The sequence below is a fragment of the Phyllostomus hastatus genome, unplaced genomic scaffold, assembly GCF_019186645.2.
Source record: "Phyllostomus hastatus isolate PE091 unplaced genomic scaffold, TTU_PhHast_1.1 phas_contig_471, whole genome shotgun sequence".
Classification (NCBI taxonomy): Eukaryota; Metazoa; Chordata; class Mammalia; order Chiroptera; family Phyllostomidae; genus Phyllostomus; species Phyllostomus hastatus.
In genome coordinates this window covers 839,167-861,684 of record NW_025333887.1, presented here as the reverse complement: position 1 = coordinate 861,684, position 22,518 = coordinate 839,167, and the positions used below count along the sequence as shown (strand labels likewise).

At 41.6% G+C, this 22,518-nt stretch overlaps 1 protein-coding gene and 1 pseudogene across 1 annotated transcript in view; one reads left to right on the top strand and one right to left on the bottom strand.

Annotated features, from left to right (window-relative positions):
- Positions 1–4,713: 4,713 nt before the first annotated feature.
- LOC123823086 lies at positions 4,714–7,863 on the bottom strand (annotated as a pseudogene).
- A 3,557-nt stretch (positions 7,864–11,420) lies between these two features.
- Positions 11,421–22,518, top strand: part of MECP2 (methyl-CpG binding protein 2) — a 66,824-nt gene continuing 55,726 nt past the window's right edge. Inside the window, exon 1 of the mRNA XM_045845507.1 lies at positions 11,421–11,543. Coding sequence (XP_045701463.1) covers positions 11,482–11,543 — 62 coding nt within the window. The 5' untranslated portion in view covers positions 11,421–11,481. The remainder of the gene's footprint in view (positions 11,544–22,518) is intronic.

The window sequence follows — 22,518 nt, the reverse complement described above, 5'->3', positions numbered from 1 at the left end:
CTCCTCAAACCATTTTTGACACATTTGATCAGTCACAGTACCTTCTCCATACACTGCAAAAAAATTTTTGCATTTCAGTTGTGCTTTTTTACCTTTCTTGAAATAATAAAGCATAATATGTCAAAAATGTTGTTCATCTTCTTCCATCTTCAATATTAAAATGGCTGCACAAAAATTCACCAATTTTGGTAAGTTTGTTTCAAAGCATGGTGATATGACAGTTGTCACAAGTTTTTATCTATTCTTTCATTTAGGCCATGTTTCTTTGTCTCCTCATTTTGGCAGGCTCCCTGCATTTGTTTGTATGTATTAGGTAGAGCTGCTATGACTCCCTGTCTATGTAGCATGACCTACTATAGTAGGTGTCCAGTGGGATCCAATGGCACACACAGTCTCCCTTATCAGCCAAACTGGGTACTCAAGGTGTGCCCTTCTTGTGGGATGAGTATACTTTCCTCTTGTAGTTGAGTCTTAATTGCTGTTGGCAGGTCAATGAGAGGGATTTACCCAGGCCAGTCAGCTGCAAAGACTGGCTCTGACCACTGACTACCAACCTCCGCCCTCCGTGGAGGATCAGCTGTGCAGGGGCAGGGTGGTGGTGCTCCCAGGTCTATAACTGCCCACTGGATGCACAGGCCCTGGGGTTTCTGAGGTGGTGCAGGCCAAGGTCAGTCCACTTCCGTGTTCTGCCCCAGAGCCACTCTGCCTTGGCTATAAAGCAGTTTGAGATGTCTGCTGGTTGTGCTGGGCTTGGAGATTCCCAGGAAAAGCCAAGCTGTGAATCTAGGCTGGATGCTGCTAGTGCCAGGCCTGGGGCCACTTAGCAAGAAGTATTGGGGCTGGGGACTCACTGAGGCCAGCTGTTGCTTGTTTGAAAGGATTTAGGAAGTTATGAAGCATGAGCCAAGACCAGCCATTCATATGGAAAAGTCTCTGTTAACACTTGGGTGGGCCCATAAGTTGGGTGGGACAGAGTCTCAGGGGATCTCCAGGGCTGGTCAGAGAGTGTTAGCCAGGTTGATGGAGTCTCAGATATGGCACCTGCCTGCATTCTCTGTGGTTCTGTGGGGAGAGAGCTCAGGAAAGAGACAATGGCCTCTGCCCGTCTTTCTGTCTGGGAAAAAGCTGTCTTGCTGGTCTCACCTCGATGCCAGACACTTCAGCTCCTCCCTGTATGTCACCGGTGTCTTTCAAGCTACTACCTTGGTGCTGGAGCTCAGAGGCAGTGAGTCTGAGTAAGTCTGTGTGTGGGTTCTTTAGGAGGAACTGCTTGGGATTCCAGCAGTTTCTTTCCCCAACTCAGTCCTTGATGGTTTTTGCAGCCAGAAGTTATGGGGACTTATCTTCCTGGCAGTGGAACCCTGGGCTGGGGGCCTGGTGTGGGGCTGGGACTCCTGGATCCTGAGATATCCCTCCTGAATTTTTATCCACCACCTGTAGGTATGGGAACCAGCCCATTCCGTGTCTCTACCCCTCCTACCAGTCTGGATGGATGTGGTTTCTTTAATTCTGCAGTTGTCAGACTTCCATTCAACTCAATTTCTGATGGTTCTGAGTGATGGTTGTGCTATAATTTAGATGTAATTTTGATGTGGTTGTGTGAGGAGGCAAGCTATGTTTACTTATGCTGTCATCTTGACAAAAATTCCACACTCAGACTTTTTAAAAAAATTCTTAGAGTCCTCTTTGCCAGAGCCTGACATTCTTCTATTCTAATCTGGATCGATTGCCAATCAGGCCTTCTGCCCAGTTGGCATTCCTGTTATTTCCTGTCACTGGTCTCCTGGATTAGATCCACTGTTTTGTGGATCCCACATCTTTCTTTCTCTTGGCTTACACCCTTATTTTGCTGGAGAACATCCTCAAGTAGCTTCCTAAGAATGTATATTTGAGAGGTAAATTTTCTTAGTTCTTGCATATCTAAAAATATTTTTATTCCATTGTCACACTTGATGGGTATTTTGGCTGGTGTAGAATTCTAAAGTGGAAACCATTATCATATTTTTTTAAATATTTAAATATTTAAAATATTTATTTATTTTAGACAGAGGGAAAGGGAAGGAGAAAGAGAGGGAGAGAAACATCAATGTGTGGTTGTCTCTTGTGCTCCCTCCACTGGGAACCCGGCCTACAACTCAGGCATGTGCCCTGACCAGGAATCAAACCGGAGACCCTTTGGTTCCCAGGCCAGTGCTCAATCTACTGAGCCACACCAACCAGGGCTGGAAGTCATTGTCATATTATCTTTTTTTAAATTGTTGGTCTGTTGTCTTTTATCATCTAGTGTTGTTATGAAGTCTGATGTTATTTATCTTGATTCCTATTCCTTTTTCTGGGTTTTATCTCTGAAGAACTCTTATTAATTCCTTTCTGGACTTCTTAGATTACTCTTCGAAGTCCTAATATTTTCTCTCATATTTTTGTCTGTATTGTTTAGTTCTGTTTTTTGGGAAACTTCTTCAGTTTTATCTTTCAGTATTTCTATTAAAATTTGAACTTCAATAGTTTCATTTAGTTTCCCATAATTCTTTCTTGTTCTCTACTCTTTTTACATAATATTCTGTTCTTGTCCTTTGGATGCATTATTTTCTGTTAGTTCTCTGAAGAAGCTAATTAAATTAAAAATTTTCCATATGTTCCCTGCATTTTCTGGTATTCCTCAAAGTTCATTTTCCCCCTATATATTATATGGGGCTACTTTAATATTGAAGGCCTTATTCAGATTTCTGATGATCCTTAGTGATTGGTTTCTATTTAATAAAGAAGGGCTGGATTTAATCTGCTTTAGGGCCAATAGGTTACTGTTGTGTGTTTTTTTGTTTTGTTTTGTTTTTTTGCTTTGACTGTTCTGTGTAGGGCAGGTAGCTGAGGAACAGAGTTCACATCCCACAAATGCTAGAATGAGGAGAAAATTGTTCAGGGGTTGCCAACATCCATGCTGGAAGCCCTAACTCTCTACAGACATTTCATTCAATTTCTTCAGAGAACTGTCAGGTATTTTTGCTGCAGGCCTGCACCAGCTGCCAGTTCAGCTGTCTGTTGGGGGAGAGGAGGTTCCAACTGGTGCAGTCATTCTGTATTGGGGCCTTCAATCAATTGCCAAGTATTCAGTCCCTTTTAATTCTATTGCCTTCTACCATATGCCTGCTGATTCTGAGCCTACTCTCTGGTGTTATATCTGGCAAACTGGCTCCCACTTCCTCAGTAGTTTCCTTCTCAAATATTCTAGGCTGGATTTTTCCCTGCTTGTTTTATTCATTAGCTAATTCCCATCTGCTTTCCAAAATATGCTGAAATCTGTCCATTAAGGATGACCTTCCATGCTCACCACATTCTGTTCATTTTGATGGGTTTATTCCTTTCTGTTCCTCAATACTTCTCTTGTAGTGAGCTAGTTAGGGTAAAGAAGTAAAACCCTGGGTGTATGTCTTTGTGTGTGCATGTGCGCATGCCTGCATAGGAGGGCAAGCATGATTTATCAGAATCAATTCATTCTCATCTATCTTCCTATTTCTAATAAATCTATTTAAGGATATTATTTTTTCTAGATAATCTCTTTGGCCACAAAGCATAGGTTTTAATATGTAGGGCTGTCATTGTCGTAATTTCTGAGGAGTTTATATTAGTTTCTGTTTCCTCTTGGACCAAAAAGTTACTTTGAAGCCTATTTTAAAACTTCCAAATGGAGAGTGGTTTTTGGTGTGTTTTGTTTTACTTTTGTCCATTTTTTGGTTCCTAAGTTTTAATTTTATTGTATTGTTACCAGAAACTGAACTGTAAGATTTCTACATTTCAGATATTACTGAGATTGTTTTTACTTTTTTGAGCCCACCTGCAGATTATTTTTTTCACTCTAACAAGTTTACATCACTGTATAACAGTTACAGACATTTATTTCATAATAAGAAAAATACAACCATATTTATTTACCTTGAGGTGAGGTAGGTAGGGAAGAGGGAGGAAAGCACATTCAGGAATGAGTTCTCCAAATGAAGCTCAGAACTTGTGTCCAAAATGACACAGGCACCACCTTCTAAATGGCGGAGCTTTTCCTTTTGCAGGGATGAGCAGGAGAGGGAGCACTGATCACAGCAGTACTCCTGTTGGTTCTTTCTCTAGTCCCACTTTCTGTTTCCATTCTTGGCTATCAGATGGCATTCTGGGAACCAGGAATTATTACTATCACCTATAAGTTATTCATGGAGTTGAAAGTTATATCTATAAGCAAAGAAGGGAAATATGAGGACTACCTGCTCACCTTGTGGGGTAGGAAGATGGGATCAAGGGCTGCAAAACATGCAAACCTATGGGAAGGAATCCCATGCTCATCCCCAGATAATTTCTTCATAAGTGAACCATTATTTCTTAACTTAAAAATTAGGGCAAAATTATTATAAGAAGGTATGTAAGACTAGTCCTCGAAAATTAAATAGAGGAACCCAAGAGATGTGTTTTGTCTTTTATTTTCTCCTTTAACTCCAATTTTTCCCCTTTCAAGATACACATAAAAGCTCTACCACCATTAAGGTATTGATTTATCCCATTAAACTGATTCTGCCTTTATTCTTTTGGGTTCTGAGGTATCAGGTCATTCTTTTTAGCCCAACAATTTTGTGCTTGATACTGCAGGTAACGAGAGAGGAGGAAAAAACACCAAATTAAAAAAACAGTAAGATTGGAAGGCCGGCTCAAGCTGACACTGGGCATGTTCCTTCATAGTACAAATAACAAATTTATAGCTATTAAATAAAGTCTTAGTAAATGTGGCATTTCTGGTTTCCATGTACTTATTCTGCCTTTTTCTTTGTGATTTTAGGTAGGTTTGCTTGGATTTTTAAAATTTATTTATTTATTTATTTATTTATTTATTTATTTTAGAGAGAGTGAAACAGAGGGAGAAAAAGAGGGAGAAAAACATCGATGTAAGAGATAAACATGGATTGGGTGCCTTCCATCCATGCTCCGATTGGGGACTGATCACACAACTCAAGCATATGCCCTGACCAGGAACTGAACCAGCAAACTTTTGGTTTGTGGGACAATGCCCACCCAACCAAATGAGCCAAACTCACCAGGATTTCTTGGATTTTTTAAACAATTGACTTGGTCTGATTATAGGTGATGCCGACATAGTGATTAGTCTGGGTCTTGCACTTCTCATAAACAATTGAAACACTGAAAATGAGCAGTTCAGCAAGAATCAGGAGGGTGATTTCATTGAAAACAGCACCAATATAGGTCATCAGCCACATGAGGACAGCTAGCTTCAAAGAGTTAATCAGATCTTCTACCAGAAAAAGAATAATGAGTTTCAGGGCCCTGTTGATGTGCACCATGGCAGCATTCACATAATTATGGAAAGTTTCTGAGAAGAGAGTAATATCTACATCCAGGTAGGCTTTGAATGGATGGCCTTCTTCTGACTTTTGTACAGCCTGGATGACAGACTTGTAGACCCTGAAGCTGATGATAATAGAAGAGCCAGGATGAGGTAAGAAACCCCACCGATGACACTGAAAGCTGCCAGGGAAAGCAGCACCATCAGCGTGATGCCAAAGACAAACCCAGTCTTCTTCACATCTTACCAGAAAATCAGATCGTGCACTTGATAGTGTTATATTGAGACAGATGTAACATCAGTATTTGCTGGTCACTTCCTGACAGGATGGATTTCAGTGGATGGATCTCTGTTGGTAGCCCTATGGCCCCAGCCAGCGTTAAACACCAAAACCCTCTCAAATGTGGCCAGTAAGGGTGGGTCCTGGCTGGGTCTCAAGCCCAGGTTCCAGGTAGGACCTGAAATTTTTATTTATCCTCACCCAAGGATATTTTTTCCATTGTTTTTTTAGAAAGAGAGAAAGAGATAGAGGAAGGGAAATAGAGAAACATCGATGCCAGAGAGAAGCATCAATTAGTTGCCTCCAGTATGCTTCCCGACTGATCAGGGATCATATGTGCCAGACTGGGGACTGAACCCGCAACCCAAGCATGTGCCCTGACTGGGAATCAAACCTGCAACCCTTCAGTTATGGGACAATGCTCCAACAAACTGAGCCATACTGGCCAGGGCCTCGGGTTATTTTCTTTTTTCTTTTTTTAGAGGCATAAATCATAAACTACTTTAGGAAATGTTCTGTAGGGTTTGAAACAAATTTGTGGGGTTTTTTGGTGTGTGTTATCATTGGCGATGTTCTAAACTTTTGGTATGTGTGTTATAGTCTTCTCATTTTCCGTTGTCATGTTGGATTTGCTCTCCTAAAAAAATACATAGTTTTGCCCTGGCTGGTGTAGCTCAGTGGATTGATTGAATGCTGGCCTGCGAACCAAAGGGTCACTGGTTCGATTCCCAGTCTAGGTCACATGCCTGGGTTGCAGGCCAGTTCTCCAATAGGAAGTACATGAGAGGCAACCACACAGTGATGTTTCTCTCCCTCTTTCTCCCTCCCTTCCCCTCTCTAAAAATAAATAAATAAAATCTTAAAAAAAAAACAAGGGAAAACTTGTTTAAAAAATATATAATTTCTATCAGTTCAAGAGAGTTTTAGACAGATGGAGTAGAAGTTTGCACTCTATCTGCCATATCCATAAAATCTTTGTGGTTATTGGTTTTCTGTCCATTGCTATCTCTATGACATTTTCCTGGTTTTTATGTTCTACAGTCCTATTTTTAAGGGGAGATGTTTAAAAAATGTTATAGTTCCAATTTTAATATTTTAATATATTTTTATACTCACCCGAGGACATTTTCTTCATTGTTTTTAGAGAGAGAGGAAGGGGAGAGAGAGAGAAAGAGTGATTAGGTATGTACCCTGACTGGGAATTGAACTTGTGACCTTTTGCTCCATGGAACAATGCTCCAACCTACTGAGCCACACAGGCCAGGACTAGTCCCATTTTTTTTAAATGACTCATTTTTAATATAAGATCATGAGTTTTTTAAAGATTTTGTTTATTTACTTTTGAGAATGGGGAAGAGAGGGAGAAAGAGAGGGAGAGAAATATCAATGTGCAAGAGATACATAGATTAGGTGCCTTTCACATGCCTCCAGCTAGGGACCTGGCCCACAACCCAGGCATATGCCCTGACTGGGAATCAAACTGGTGACCTTTCGACTCGAAGGCCAGTGCTCAACCCACTGAGCCATGCCAGCCAGGGCTAAATGACTCAATTTTAATTCTGCTAGTATATGCATTAAACTCTAGTATGTTTTCCTACTTTTCAATAGCAAGAGTGAAATTGTATCATTTAAGTCCTGTTTATTTCAACTAAGAAATTTTTAGCAAGACCCTCTTTGTTGGTTTTCTCTTTCAAAAATGTCTTGAATTCTAGCCCTGGCTGGCGTGGCTCAGTGGATTGCAAACCAAAGCATCGCAGGTTCGATTCCCAGTCAGGGCACATGCCTGGGTTGCCAGCCAGGTCCCCAGTGGGGGCCACATGAGAGGCAACCACACATTGATGTTTCTCTCTCTTTTTCTCCTTCCCTTCCCATCTCTAAAAATAAATGAATAAAATATTTTTAAAAGTCTTGGATTCTAGTCTTGTACACTTAGTCTTCCTAATCTAGCATTAATTTGTTCCAGTCTATAAAAACTGTTGGATTTTGACTCAGGCAAAGAATTTCCAGATTAATTTATGAAGAACCAACATCTTTATTATGTCTACTTTTCCCTTGGTAGTTTCTTTTTTTTTCAGGTCTTCTTTTATGTTTTTCAGTAAAGTTTTATAGTTTTTTAACAAAGTTTTTGGGTTTTTTTAATTAAGTTTATTCCCAACTGTTTTATAATTTTTGTAGCTAGAGTGAGTTGAATCTTTTTTTCTCCCCCATTACCTTTTCCATTTTTTATTACTAGCTGAATTTCCATGTCTGCATCCTAACAACCAGGGAATCAACTTGGAATTAATGGGTCTTTCTCCTCATGCTGAAACTCCAAGGATGAAGTTTAAAAGAAAATGGGAGGACACACACACGTGTTTTATTTTGCATGAAAGATATTGTACTGTAGTTCTTGTTCTGTTTCTTGCTTTGTTTCCACTTAACACCATTAAATGCAATGTTTGCTCTAAGTCTTTTCATAGATACCTTTGATTAGATTAAGGAAGTTCCCTTCTATTCATAGTTCTCTAAGTTGTTGTTTTTGTTTAAATCGTAAGTAGGTGTTGAATTTTATCAGACCCTTTTTCTGAATTTATTGAAATAATCATATAATTTGTTCCCCTTAAATCTGTTAAGGTTGATTTTCTAATTGTAAACCATCCTTGCATTCTTGCATCCTTGCTTCCTTGGTTATGATATATTATTATATATTTCTAGGTTCGGTTTATTTGTCTAGGATTTTTACACCTATTTCCATATCCTATGTCATACTTTCATTGGCTTGTTTTAGTATTATATTAGTCTCATAAAAGTTTGGAGAGATTTTGTTCTTTTCTGTCTATGTTTGGAATTACCCACTCATTAAAGATCTGGTACAACTCATCTGTAAAACTCTCTGAGCTTTTGTTTTGTGGGGAAGGTAGATTTTTTAAAGGCATAGTCAATTTCTTTTTGGTCATAGAGGGTCTACCCAGGTTTTGTGCTTCTAGAGTCAGTTTTAGTAAGCTGTGCTTTTTTAGGAATTAACTCATTTGCTTATGTTTTTCAATGTATCCACACAATTGTTCATAATATCCGTTTGAAATGTAACTCTGTTATCTATCATCTATTGTATAATCTATTGTATCTATATGCCATATCTACTTTTCATTTCTTTATATTAGATTTTCTAATATTTTTATATTTTCTAATATAAAGAAATGAAAAGTCCATTTAGTTTTGGCCAAAAAGTCCATTTAGCTTTTTCCATAAAATAAAAGGCACATTTTTCATTTTCACCAATAACTTTATTGATTTGGATATTTTGAGTATGTTGACTCTCTCCCATGTGGTATAATGTTGCTCATTCTCAGTTAATATCTGGATTTAATTGCTATCAACTTCAACTGGTCTACCCAACCATGGAGCATCATCAAGCCAGAAATCTCCAGCATGAAACTTCGCTAATCACTTTTGACATGTTCATTCAGTCACAGCACCTCTCCACACTGCACAAATCTTTTTTTTTTTGCATTTCAGTTGTATTTTTACCTTTCTTGAAATAATAAAACATAATATGCCAAAAATGTTGCATATTTTCTTCCATCTTCAATATTAAAATGGTTACACAAAAATGTACCAATTTGGTAATTTTTTTAAATGCATGGTGATATGACAGATGTCACAATACCATCTAACAAAATTGTTTTGAATGAAGTTAAAGACAACTAACCACTATTAGAGCCATCTTATGGGAAAAACCAAATGAACTTTTTGGCCAACCCAATAGTTGATTTGTCTCTTTTCTCCTATATCTAGCTTGTTAGAAGGTTGGCTTTTGTTGTCCAGCTTTTCAAAGAATTGGCTTCTGATGTTCTCAGTTCTCTCTATCACGTGTTTCTGCTTCACCAATTTCTGCTCATCCTATTTTTCTTCTACTTTTCTGGGTTTACTATCCTGTTCCTTTTATAGCTTCTTGAGTTGGATGTTCAGCTTGCTGACTTGTTTACTACTGTTGACCCAACAACCTACTCAACATTTCCACTTACACGTCTAACAGGCACACAAAGCTTAACATGACCAAAGCAAAATCCTTGATCTGTACCTCCAAAAATGTGCTTTTCTGACAGTTTTCTCAATTGTGGTGAAAGGCACCCATTTACTCAGTTGCTCAGGCCAAAAACTCAGGAATCATCCTTCTTTATTCTCTTTTTTATACCCTACAGACAATCCTTTCTGCTTGATTTTGAAAATATAGCTTGAATCTTACAACTTCTCAGAACCTTCACTGCCACCACCCTAGTTAAAGGCACTGTCACCTCTCCTAGACTGTTGTCAGAACCTCCTGAATGGGCACTTGTTCCTAGTCTTGTTCCAGCACAGTTAGTTCTCCACATCGCACCTACAGCACAGATCTGATGCTGTCAGTTCAAAATTCTCCAAGGGCTTCTCATCTCAAAATAAGCTCCCAGTTCCCATGGTGGCTCCACCTGCCTCTCCAACCGCACACCCCACCCCTCTCTAGCCCCATAAGCTCCCTTGTCAGCCCTCAACATGCCAGGAATAGTCTTTCCTCAGGGCCTTTCCACTTGCCTGAAATATTCTCTCCCTAGATATCCATATGGGGGAATAAGATGAGGGCAAAAGCCTGTGGATATCTAAATAGCACCACTTTGTTTTATTTATCTCAAAGCCTGTATTACTATGTGACATTACATTACACACTTATTTATATGTTTAGTATAAATATACACCATAAGAATGTTAGTTTGCTGTCTTGTTCAGTACTTTGCATCCAGAACTTGGAACAGTGCCTGGCACATAGCAGCTGTTTAATAAATGAATGGGTGAGAGCCAAATCAGAATCAGAAGATTCCTTATTAATCATATAACTAGCTCAAGGAGCACTGGATAAATTGGATGATGGCTGGAATCAGAGTAAGGTTGCCTTGACAAACAGTATTGTCCTGAACACCTCATTGGCTAAAACTTCCTCATACTCTTAAGTATTTTTCCAAAACAGAATTGCTGGATCTTAGTTCCCAAATCACCTCTTCTAGGAAGTCTTCCCCTCCAGATAGAGTTTAGTGCTGTTCCTCTGTGCTCCCACTGCCCCTTCTTCACACCTCTACCAAACCATCTGATCCAGCAATGACAAGTCTCATGCAGCTTTGGTATGTACCCTCTTCCCCCGCCAGAGTTTCACGAAGGCCAGGACAGTGATTTGCTGTCAGTTTATTCTCTGCCTCTATGAGAGGATGACTCATGGAAGGCTCAGATGAAAGAATGCAATGGGTAGGCCTATTAAATTAAGGTCCCTTGGCTGGAACAACGTCAGGCTCCAGGGAAGCAACTTTACTGCTTTTACTAAAAGTGTTTTTTTTTTTTTTTTTGAGAAAATGAGGGTGCAGTGAAACACTTATTGCAGCGTGTTTGGTGCATTTGTGGACAGCATGGCAATGGCCCGGAAGGGCCACGAAAACAGGAGTTCGGAGCCTAGGCCTTCCCTTGCCCCAGCATCCGCAAGGGCCCATTAATTCTTAATATTCAAATTCCGCCCACTAGACCAACCCCTTCGAGCTCAAGCCGCCTCTCTTCCCCAAATGACGGCCAACGGCAGCCAATCGACAGCTGGAGAGTGTGCCCACCCCCTTTTCCCTAGCCAGAATGGACACAAACTCCCGCCAATTGGCGACGCCACCGCCGAGGCCCCGCCCCACCCCGCCCGTTTCACCCAATTGCGGGCGGGCTCGCTGCGGTCCTGGAGGCGAAACGCGGGCGCGCAGGTGCAGCTGCGCGCATGCCGGCCCGGAGGGCGGGACGCGACGTCGGCCGTGCGGGGTCCCGGCGTCGGAGGCGCGCGCGCTCCCTCCTCTCGGAGAGGGCTGTGGTAAAAGCCGTCCGGAACATGGCCGCCGCCGCCGCTGCCGCGCCAAGCGGAGGAGGAGGAGGAGGCGAGGAGGAGAGACTGTGAGTGGGACCGCCGCGGCCGCGGGCGGGGACCCTTGCCGAGGGGCGGGGGGTAGGGGCGGGACGTGGCGCGGGAGGGGCCCGCGGGGTCGGCGACATGGCTAGCGGATGGCGTCCCTCCTCTCTACCCTCCCCCTCCCGCCGCCGCCGGTGACTGCTCCCCCCGGCCCGTCACCCACACTCGCGGGTGACCGTCCTCGCTGCGGCCTCCAGGGCCGCCTTCGCCTGGCGCTCCACTCCCTCCCGCCTTCGGCGCGCATCCTGGCCCCAGCCCCACGGGCACCCCTTTCGCCGGGGCTTCACTTGTCCAGGCTGCGCGCGCGTCGTGCCCTTCCAGGGGCTTCGGGCCCACGGCGCCGTCGCGCGCCCGCGGCCCCGGCCTCTCCCTAGATCGCGCTCTCCCCTCTCCCTTCCTCGCGCGCCCCCTCTCCCGTTACTCGGCACCCCCCCCACTGGCGCGCGTGCGCAGTCCGCCTCCTGTCGGGAGAGTGCGCCACAAGGGCTCCTGCGCTCTCACCCCCATCTCCAGGCTTTGCCTCCCCCTCCTTCTCGCCCATTCCATGACTTTCTGCCCTCACTGTGCGCAAGTCGTCCACCATCTCCTTTCCCATTTAGCAGGAACAAGTAGGTGGGAATTATTGTCCACCCACAAAAGGGATTAGATATTGTGCTCCTGGTCCCACAACTCATCCTAAAGAGGCTGTTCTAGTTCCCATCAGGAGCCGTGAGTAGGGGATTGTGTGTCCGGCAGCACCTGAGGCTCTTCCATAGAAGCGCGCTTCTGGGGTCTTTGCGGGTGCTGTGGTCTTAGAATATGAGCGCCCTTCCTATCCTCCCCCCTTCGCCGGCGATCTTCCAGTTACATAAGTGGAGTGGGACATAGTATATAACGGGCTCCCATAGTCTTGGAGCGTGAAGAAGATCACCAGTACCAGACGGGGCAAGTTCATCGCATTGCTGTGGTTCCTGTCAGTTGTCCCTGAAAGTTTATTTTCTTTTTAGTTTGGTTATGACTGAATCACCCAAATTGAAACTCAGGTGACTTTTACATAGCGTGGCAATGTGTCTGTGGTTTTGCACTGAAGACTTAAGGTCATTATGAAGAGTCTGAAAAGAGTGCTCTCACGGAGGAAACCGTTTATGACATTGCTAAGTGTGGACCCGAGAGAGGGACGCTTGCTCTGGAATACCTCTGTGGCAGTCACTTCTGTTGTGTGTTCAGTGTGAATTGGTCACAGCAGAAATGGGCTCCACCACAAAATTGATATTCCTGACTCATGGTCAAACAGATGTGTCCTTCTGGCTATTTTTCCAGGAACAGGAATGGGCTTTGCAGAACCATTCATACATTGTGTCTGCTGTGTGGGATCAATACCCCAAATTGTGAGATGGTAGGATCAAATTCAGGGGGTGGCTGGTGATCGTGGAACCAAACCTACCGGTGTGAGGTGCTAAGTGGCTTAGACTTTGTAGGACTTGCACAAGTTGTGAGCATTTGTTATATTAGAAAACTGAAGCATATTTGGACCTTGCTAGTATAATTTGCTGTTAATAGACAGTTATTACTCTAGAGGAGAAATTTGTATTTTGTGGCTGGAATTTTCATCTGGATCTCAGTGATTGCCGTTAACAAGGTTGAACTGACCTCTTGGGTCTTTTGAAATATGCTGGATCCTTCTTAAAAATACAGGGTCTGGATTTTTAGGTCTTTTGGGAATTCCCCTCAGGGATTCAGGGAAATAGGCTTGTTTATGGGCTTTTTTAGGACTTCTACTTCAAATCCCAGTCAGGAAGCCTAGGAAACACTTTGTTTTATTTTCTTGCTTAGACATGTCAGAACCTTAAAGGGCACAGTCAAATCTAGTAGAAGTACGGTACCCATTTGTGGCATGTCAGCTAGGTGTCTGATCACTAAGGTACATCCTGTTCATGCACATAGACACAGAAACCTCACTTGACAAAGATTCCAAGGTTTGTACATCTGAGCCTGAGATGTGACAGGACAAGGGCTCTGCTTTGTTTTGCCATTGTTGGCAATGTGCTTGCCTCCTATGATGCCTTCCGGCAAGCTGTTTGTTATATCCCTAGCCCTTTAAACAGCACAGGCAGCTTCCAGAATATAATGTCTCTGCAAAGTTCCTGGTGGCATCTGAAGTCAGCAACTCCTAACAGCTTGAAGAAACCTACGGCTTTCTTGCCCAAAATGGCTTATCACACTGTCCTATTTCTTATTGTTACAAATTTGCCTGGAATGCTTTAAACCTAGAATACCAGGTCTTTGTTTCACCTGACAGAGCATGATGCAGTCAAATCCTATTCCAGCTTTAGTGCTGTTTGTGTATTGGTGGGGTTAGAATAGAATTTTGCATTCTATTTGCAATTTCCAGCCAGAATCATTGTTTCCCTGCCTGCACTTCTTCTGAGAGGCTGAATCTAGTGAGGTGGGGAGGCAAGCTGTGGAGTTTGACAAAAACTGGCTAAATGGCTGCAGTGTGTCCCCCACCCCAAATACTCCTTCCCCCACATGGAGATGGAATGAGAAGCTCACTTCTTTAACTTAGAATAAAGAAGAGCAGAGGTAAAATTGTTAGTTCTTGTCTCAAGCGCAGTTTCCACCGCTAATGTACCTGCCTGGGATTATTTGCATGATAAATGATGTGTCCTGGAAGCAGTAATCTTTTATAAAGGTGAATATCAGTGGAAATCTTTTAATTGGATAAGAACATTTTGTTGGCAGGCTGCCTGAGTATCTGTGAGGAGGGAAGAATCACAGAAAGTGTTTGACATCTGTAGTAGCTAGTGTTTTAATCTCACAGGGGTAAAGAACAGTCCTAGACTGGCAGCAAGTTCCAGGGCGTTTGGCAGGACACCTGCTTGTATTCACTGCTCTCTGTTACGGTGACACGAGACCAGCCTCCTGTGGCTGACGGACACAACATTTTTTTCTTGAGTAGAGCATTATTGCCGCTCCAATGGAAGGACCTTGTCCTCAATGCTTCTGTACTAGCCCTGTTCAGGCAAACTGCCATCATCACCACTGTATTTCTACCTCATTTTGGTTAGGAAAGATGTAAATGGGCTCCCCTTACTTGGGATCACTTACACAAAGGTTGTGTTCCTCTGCATTTACCTGCTCTCTTCTGCCTTTCTCTTGCAAGGAACTTTTACCTATTGAAAACTTAATTTGCATGCCATTGCTTAAATACGTGGTTCCACCACTTTGATGGTAGGTATGGTGTGTAGGGGACCTGAGTGGAAAGGGGAGTTTGGGGTGGGCAGGGCATCCCCACTCAGAGAGTGCGGTGGCCATTCCATTAGAGAATAAAGCCTTGGCCTTTATAGCTTTTTCAAGACACAGTTGTGTTGAGTCTGCTGGCTTGTGGATGTGTTCTCAGTATAGCTGTTTTGCTGTTACTGCAGAAGTCTGGACTCTCGGGAGCAAGCCTGAGGAAGTGGTCACTTGTCTTCTTTGCCTAAGAGCTGGGGGTGTTATATATATATATATGGACCTGCAAGTCACTGTTTTATTGGGTTTTCACCTAACTGCTCTCATTTGCTTGGCTTTTGTATCCCCCATTGAAATCTTGAGTTAATCAAAGATCTTAAACTTTCAGAGCTGGAAGGAACCTTAATCCAGCTCCTGCAGTTAATAAGTTAAAAAAAAAACAGTTGTGGCTGTGAGAAGTTGTGGCTTTTTCAGGGCCTTCCAGCCAGGATATCAGTTTGATTTTTACTATATAGCTAACTGAGTAATACTGTTACCTTGACTTTGAGGATTTCACAGCATTCTATGACTCAAATGTTAAGGGACTTGAAACCCCCTCAGTGTACCTCAATAAATAATTCTAGGCACCATCCTGGTGTTACAGACCAGCTATAAGTAAAAGACTTGCTTGGTGTTGCCCCTCATCTGTGTTTGATTATACAAGTAATTGTGGGAATAGTTTCTAAGTTGTACATGCTAGGCTTTTTTTAGTCTAAAGATAAAAGTGCTACTCTTGGGCCAGCGAGGTATCAGAGATGAGCTAATATGGCCCAGTTTAAATTTTAAGAAGGAAATAATGGCTATCTTAATGATGGAAAATGTAATGGCAAAAGTCCTTTTTTGAACATGTGTTCAAAAGCAAAAGAGAAACTGTCAAACTAAGAACTCAGTTTGTTGAACATTGCAATTTACTGATCTGAGAGGCTTTTTAAAAGTGATTGCTCGGAGTCAGACTTGTGTATTTTGGAGGATGGCTTTGGATCTCCCAGGGCACTTGATTTCTGTTGGTACTGCTTTTTTCTCCTAGGGTTAAAGCCCCTTTGCATGACGTTACCAGCTTGTTGCAGCTTCAGGTGTTTGAGAATTAAGGGACACTTTGCCTCTGGATTTCACATATTCTTTTTGGGATGAGATTTTAGTGTTGCATGTTCTTTTGAACATGTATTCTATCTCTGAGTATTTCTGTATGACATGATACAAGAAATACTTACTAGAGATCACCGCTAACAGTATGCTTTATAGTGTCAAAATGTCCTTCAGAGGTGACAAGACCTGTGATGGTATGGATTCTAACATGCACGAATCTTTCCTTCATTTTAGCACTGTGTGTTAATATGCCAGAAATTCGCAGTTTATCCTTTGTTTCTAGCTAGGTAAGCTGGGAAATAAGCATAGTACTTTGTCTATATGTTTATCTTCAAAATGTCCCAAATAGCCCTGGGAAAAAGGTCCTGCAGCACAATGGGGGCTTTCAACTTACGATTTTCTTTGTTTTAGGCTCCATAAAAATACAGACTCACCAGTTCCTGCTTTGATGTGACATGTGACTCCCCAGAATACATCTTGCTTCTGTAGACCAGCTCCAACAGGATTCCATGGTAGCTGGAATGTTAGGGCTCAGGTAAGTAACCTTCCTTTTTTTTTTTTTAGTATATGTCCTGGTTTGGCCATCTGTTTTTAAAAAAAAAAAGGAAAAAAAAAACAAGATGTACTACTCTTGGACAGTATAAAAGTACCCCAAAGACTAAAGACATAACTGTGCCAAACTGTGCCATATAATAAAAAAAAGTCACTTCCCTGAGCCCTGAAAGGTCAGTTTGGGTAGGGTTACTTGGTAGCTACAGCGTGATCTAGGGGCGGGCGTCAGATTAGAGCCGGAACTGGTGATCTGCAACTTCAGTTCACCTTGAAGCAGGTCATCTGAGCTGAGAGCATTTTGATTGAGCTCTTCACCTACCGCTGCTGTTGTTGCCCAGTGGTCTTCAGCATGGTGCTTTGTTTGCTTTGGCTTTGGATAAATGACTTCCTGGTCAACCTTAGTGAGCGGTGGTAATGCATTTTCAGATATGGGAACTGGTGTGTGGTCCTCTGGAAGGATAGCCTCCTGAAAGCTGTCACAGAACAGTGGAGCCCATGGTTAATGGCATGTACTTGCCACACTGCTTCCATGGGAACTAAAGGGAACACCCAGACACATGTCTGGCTCTTGAGACTCTAGAGCAGGGTCAATGCCTTTTGAAAAGCTGGGGATCCAAGCCATTGGAGGTCTGACACTCAGGTGCTCTGTCAGTTGCACTTTTGACTATTTTGGCGCCATTGTGCAGACTTTAATTTTGTAAAAATGAATGTTTCCTTCATTTCTCAATTGTTAGGTTCAGTATCTCAAGCTTTTTTTTTTTTTAATCAGTGGTGGTCACTCTGCATTTGATGTTTTAACACCTGGATTTCAAACATTCCATGTGGTAAGGCAAAACATTCTAATTGAATTTTTCCTTTTTTTTTCCTAAGAAAAAATGTGAATTTTCACATATGTTGCCATTGTGATTCCAGCTGAGACCCTCAAGTAGCACTTTGTGTGTCTCTAGTGATTTCCGACACCTCAGTCTAAAGCTGTGCGGACATCTGTGACAGATAGCCCATTTAGAGACTATGTGAGGGACAGGGTTTGGGCAGAGGAGAATAGAAGGTGTAGAAGGGAAGGCAAGAACTTTGTAAGGTTCTCCAAGTCCCAAATTTGGTTTCGCTCCTGATCCTGTGTCTCAAATTGTCATTACCTTTTGCTGTGGGGTGTGCCCTGGGCCCTGCTGACAGGACATTCTTTGTACTCCACATAGTATGTTTTGCTGGTGGGAGTTCTGTGGCTGGCACTTTGTGCATTGTCTCAGAAATTGTATGGACCAAATGTAATATGGGTAGTAAATGGGTTTCTTCTGGTAGATGGTGGGCCTTCAAGGTGGTTTATGTTTCTAATAGTCTTTTTCTAAGAATTATGAATGGATTTTATGAAGCAGGCAGTGTTGACCCTATACAGTCTCTTCTAAGAAATATAGAAAGGAAGAGACGTTTTTAAAAATATCTCTTATTGCTTATGAAGGGGAAAGAGACGTCCATTTGAGCTTCAGGGAACTTTGAAGGAAATAATAAAAGGACAGAATCTGTCTTTAATAGATAAGTGCTTTATCTTACTCATTTTCTTCTTTTATTTTTAAAGAAATTATAAAAATAATACTTAGTTTTATGGAAAATTCAAGCTGTTTTAAAGTATATCAAGTAGAAAAGTGAAAGCTCCTTGTTACTCTGTGCCCACTACTCAGAGTAACTACTGTTAATAGCTTGCCATAGATCCTTGTGAATCTTCTCAGGTTATACAAATATGTACCTTTTCTGTTTTTAACAAAACAAGGTCTCTCTGCCTCGTTTTTGTTAAATAACAGCAGGATCTGGTGCTAACTTACTGTCACACATTGTCCCTCTGTTGGTTTTCAACCATTTCCTATTAAAGATACTATGGGATTGAACTTCGTTCCTCATTCTTTTTGAAAAACAGCTGTCTAGACTTGGAGTTGCTGGTGACTACCACCACATTGCCTTTCTAAATGGCAATCCTTATTCCCACGACAGTCCGAGAAAGTACCATTTGCCCATACCCTCCCAGAATTGTTTATCCATCTTTTAAATTTGTGCTCTTTGGATTATTACTGAGGCTGAACCTCAGTAATCATTGGCCATTTGTATTTGGTCTTTGTGAATTGCCTATTTTGTTGTACATTCATTCTTCCATTAGGATATTTTAAATCGATTTGTAGGAACGCTTAATGTATTAAGGATATTAATTCTCTGTCATCATGCAGATATTTTCCTACTTTGTCATATATCTTTTGATTATGCTTGTCTTTTTGATACATAAGATTTCTGTTACGATTTCTTCTTTTGCTTTTATAGTTAGAAAATCCTTTCCTACTCTAAGAACATATCAATATTCATCTATATATTCTTCCAAAAAAACTTGATATACTCTATTCACACATACATATTTGATAAGTATAAAAGGATCCTGTGGGTAAGTTGTCCTATGTTTTTTTGTATGGTTTTTAAAAATACCTGTATCTGTGTTTAACTTTAGGGTGGGATGAGGTCTAGAGCCCACTTAGCCAGTTGTGTCATAGCTATTTGGTGAACCAGTGGTATGGTCTTCACCTTTATCATGTGCTGACTTCAAATGAACAAAGCATCTCTTTTTTCTTTCTGAATTTTTTCTTTGTGAGGCTTGGTGGCAAGCCTGTCAGCAGATAATCATTTATTTATTCACCCAACAAATATTCAAGCCCCTGCTTTGAGGCAAGGGCAGTGCTGGACCCTGCAAGTACTGCCTTCTCGTTGACTGGGGGCAAGGCTACAGAAGTTGCAATGCCAGTGGCATGGCTACAGTGCTCATTCTGGAAGATTCCAGAAAATAGTGGATCTTCACAAAAATAGGTTTTAGATAATTTAGGAGGAATTTGGAGGCTGTGTGTGTGTGTGTGTGTGTGTGTGTGTGTTTAATTCTGACATAAGTTTTAGCTTTAGGGTAGACTGCAACATAAAACATAGCTTGTTTTATAACTCATGTAATTGCAGGCTGATTTTTGTCTTGAATTATGATGAAGGCTTTTTGCAGTTGAAACAGTTCTATATTCAGCCAGCTTGGTTGTTATGATAGAATAAAAGTTGCATACTGATAAAAATGGTAATTTTCTTCTATGATGATTTTGAAGCTTTTCTGTAAAGGGTGATAAATATAAAGACAGGCTCTTGGTGAATATATTCTTAGAGGAACAAGTGTAATTTTTTACAACTTGCATCATTTAAATCTAATAAATATGCTCAAAACTGAAGTGGAATCCTGATTTGGATTGAAAACATTTTTTACTTAAAAAAGGGATATAAATGACTAAGGAAAAGGCTTTTGTATAAGGTTGGGTTTTTTAAAAAATGAGTTTTTGAATAGTTGCATATATAGTACAGAATGAAAAACATGGTGTAAAAGGTTATATGGTAAAAGACCTTCTTGCCACCCTGTTCGCAGATACCATTTCTCTCCCTGAAGGCAGCCATCATTACTAATTTCTTACTAATCTATGAGTGTGTTTGTGTAATTTTTAAATTGTAGTAAAATACAGCCCTGGCTGGTGTGGCTCAGTGGATTGAACACCAGCCTGTGAACTGAGGGGTTGCCGGTTTAATTCCTGGTTGGAGCGCATGCTTGGGTTGCAGGCCAGGTCCCTAGTTGGAGTTGAGGGCATGTGAGAGGCAACCAATCAATGTTTCTTTTGTGCATTGGTGTTTTTCCCCCTCTCTTTCTCACTTCCTTTCCCTCTCTGTAGTAATAAATAAAATCTTTTTTAAAAATTGTAGTAAAATACATAATATCAAGTTTACTGTTTTATTCATTTTATGTGTATTATTTAGAGACATTAAATACATTCTAATTGTTTTGCAACTACCACCACTAAGCATCTCCTGAATCCTTTTCATCTTGTAAAAGTGAAACTGTTCCCATTAAACCATTACTCCCCATTCCTCCCTCCTCCTCCAGCGCAATCACCCTTATACTTTCTGTCTCTCTGAAATTGGTTATCTCATATTGGTATTTATTATTATATATGTATTTATGCACATATTTTATGTGTGTGTTTTTACATAAAGAGTAAAATACTGTGCACTTCTGTGATTGCTCTTTTTAGTTACTGTATCTCGGAGATTGTTCAGTGTTAGTTCCTGTAGACTCATATCATTCTTTTTCAGGATTGGGTTAGTAGTCCATTATATGGACACACTATAATTTATTTAAATAGTTTTTTATTGATGGATGTTTATGTTTCCATTGTTTTTAATTCATTAATGCTGTAGTGAACAGTGTTTCACATATGTTATTTTGCTTACAGCCAAGTATATCTGTAGGAGAAATTCCTAGAGATGGGACTTGCAGGATCAAAGGGTATGTGCGTTTTAAACTTTGATAGATATTGCTAAATCAAGGGTGGCTTTTTAATTGCACAGTTTTAAAGAAGAGACTACATATGAGTAGATAAGCATACAAATTTATGACTGCATGATTATTTGTAGAGATTAGAGAACTGTTAATTAGATTAGGAAGATGTGGTTTTTAACCGTTAGCACTGGAAAGCAAAACTTCAGAATCTTCCATTTCATCAGATGAGACCTTGTGTGAGCAGAACCTATGAGGCAGGACTCTTAAGTTGGTAAGAGGAACTTCAGCCAGTTCTCATTTGTGAATCTTGAAGAAAATGGAGTGTTTTTATTTTGGTACTGTTCTAAGTTGCAGTGGCTCCTGGGACTCAGGGTTGAAGATTCTTCATGGCTGCTAGACCTTCTGTTCATGTTTTAATTGTAATATGCATAAGGAATAGTATCTTGAGAGTATTCAGGACCAGGTTGCTGTTGCTTCGTTTCTCTTTCATTGTTGTACTCTTTATATAGCAATACTTGATTCATTTACTGCATACTAATTGAGCATTTATTAGGTGTCAGTTACTTGTTGTAGGTGCTAGGGCCTGTTTCTAACCCTTAGCAATCATAATAGTCTAAAGGAAGATCCAGACAAGCAAACAGGCCATTGCTTACCAGGGGCTAAATGCTACAATGGAGAAGTGCTGGTCACTGAGGGAGCACATAAATTTTAGAGAGGTCCCACCTAGATGTGGCGGTGGGATAAGGGTAGTGACTTCTTTGAAAAGTGATCCCCAAAACATTAGCTAGTTCCGGAGAAAGTATGAGTGGAGGAAAGACCAGCACATTTGGAGGCTTGGGCAAGAGAGAAGTGTTTGGATGGGTCTGATGAGTTTGGAATGAGGTGAGACAGGCAGAGCAAGTCAGGCTGAGGGGCTGGGAGTGGTTCTGTTTGCAGTGTGCTGGTAGGGAGTTAGACACAGCCTTTCCAGCTATGCTGAATAGTCTCAGCTTTTCTTCCAAGATGCATCATATTCGGAGATGTTCCCAAGCCCCAGAAGGTAATGGGAGGCTCTGTGACCATCCATCCTGTCCCCTTTCCACCCCTCACTGCTCTGGAAGCCGTCTACCTGAGCTGAGTTCCTGCCTGCCCACCCATCAGGCCCTGAGGGCTCCCACTCCAGTTCTCTTCATGGAACTTTCCTTTCCCCTACTTCTGCCCCAGGAGACCCTGGAGGACTTCCCCTTCTCCAACACACTTTATTCTCTGATAATTAATACAGAGAGGAGGGCAGGAGCTTGCATGGTGTGTGAGTCAGCTGTGGTACCAAATTCACTGCTTAGTTCTTTTGACTTAAATTTTTTTTTTTTTTTACGAAGACTTCCATTGTGAAGGAAGCAGTGCATAAATAAGCACGCTTGCTCCTGGCTTGTCGAGGATCAGGTCCACCCTGACAAGCCACTGTGTATGGCCCACTATAATCCCTGCAAGCTTGTGCTAAGGAGGCGAGATCAGAGCCTTCCTCATCACTTCTCCGTGTGCCTACCTTTGAGGTCGTGCTTTCCTGCAGTCCTCCCTGCCCTCTTCCCTGACCTCTAATTCTGTTCATGTAGTAGCTACTCTGGTACTTTCCACTTGGACTTAGGAAATATTAGCAGTTTGTCCAGTTTACATCAGCCTCCTTTTATGAAACTCAAATGGGACAGCTCCAGCAAAATCCTAGCCTATGGTTGCACTTGCTGCCCTGCCTCCTCAAGATA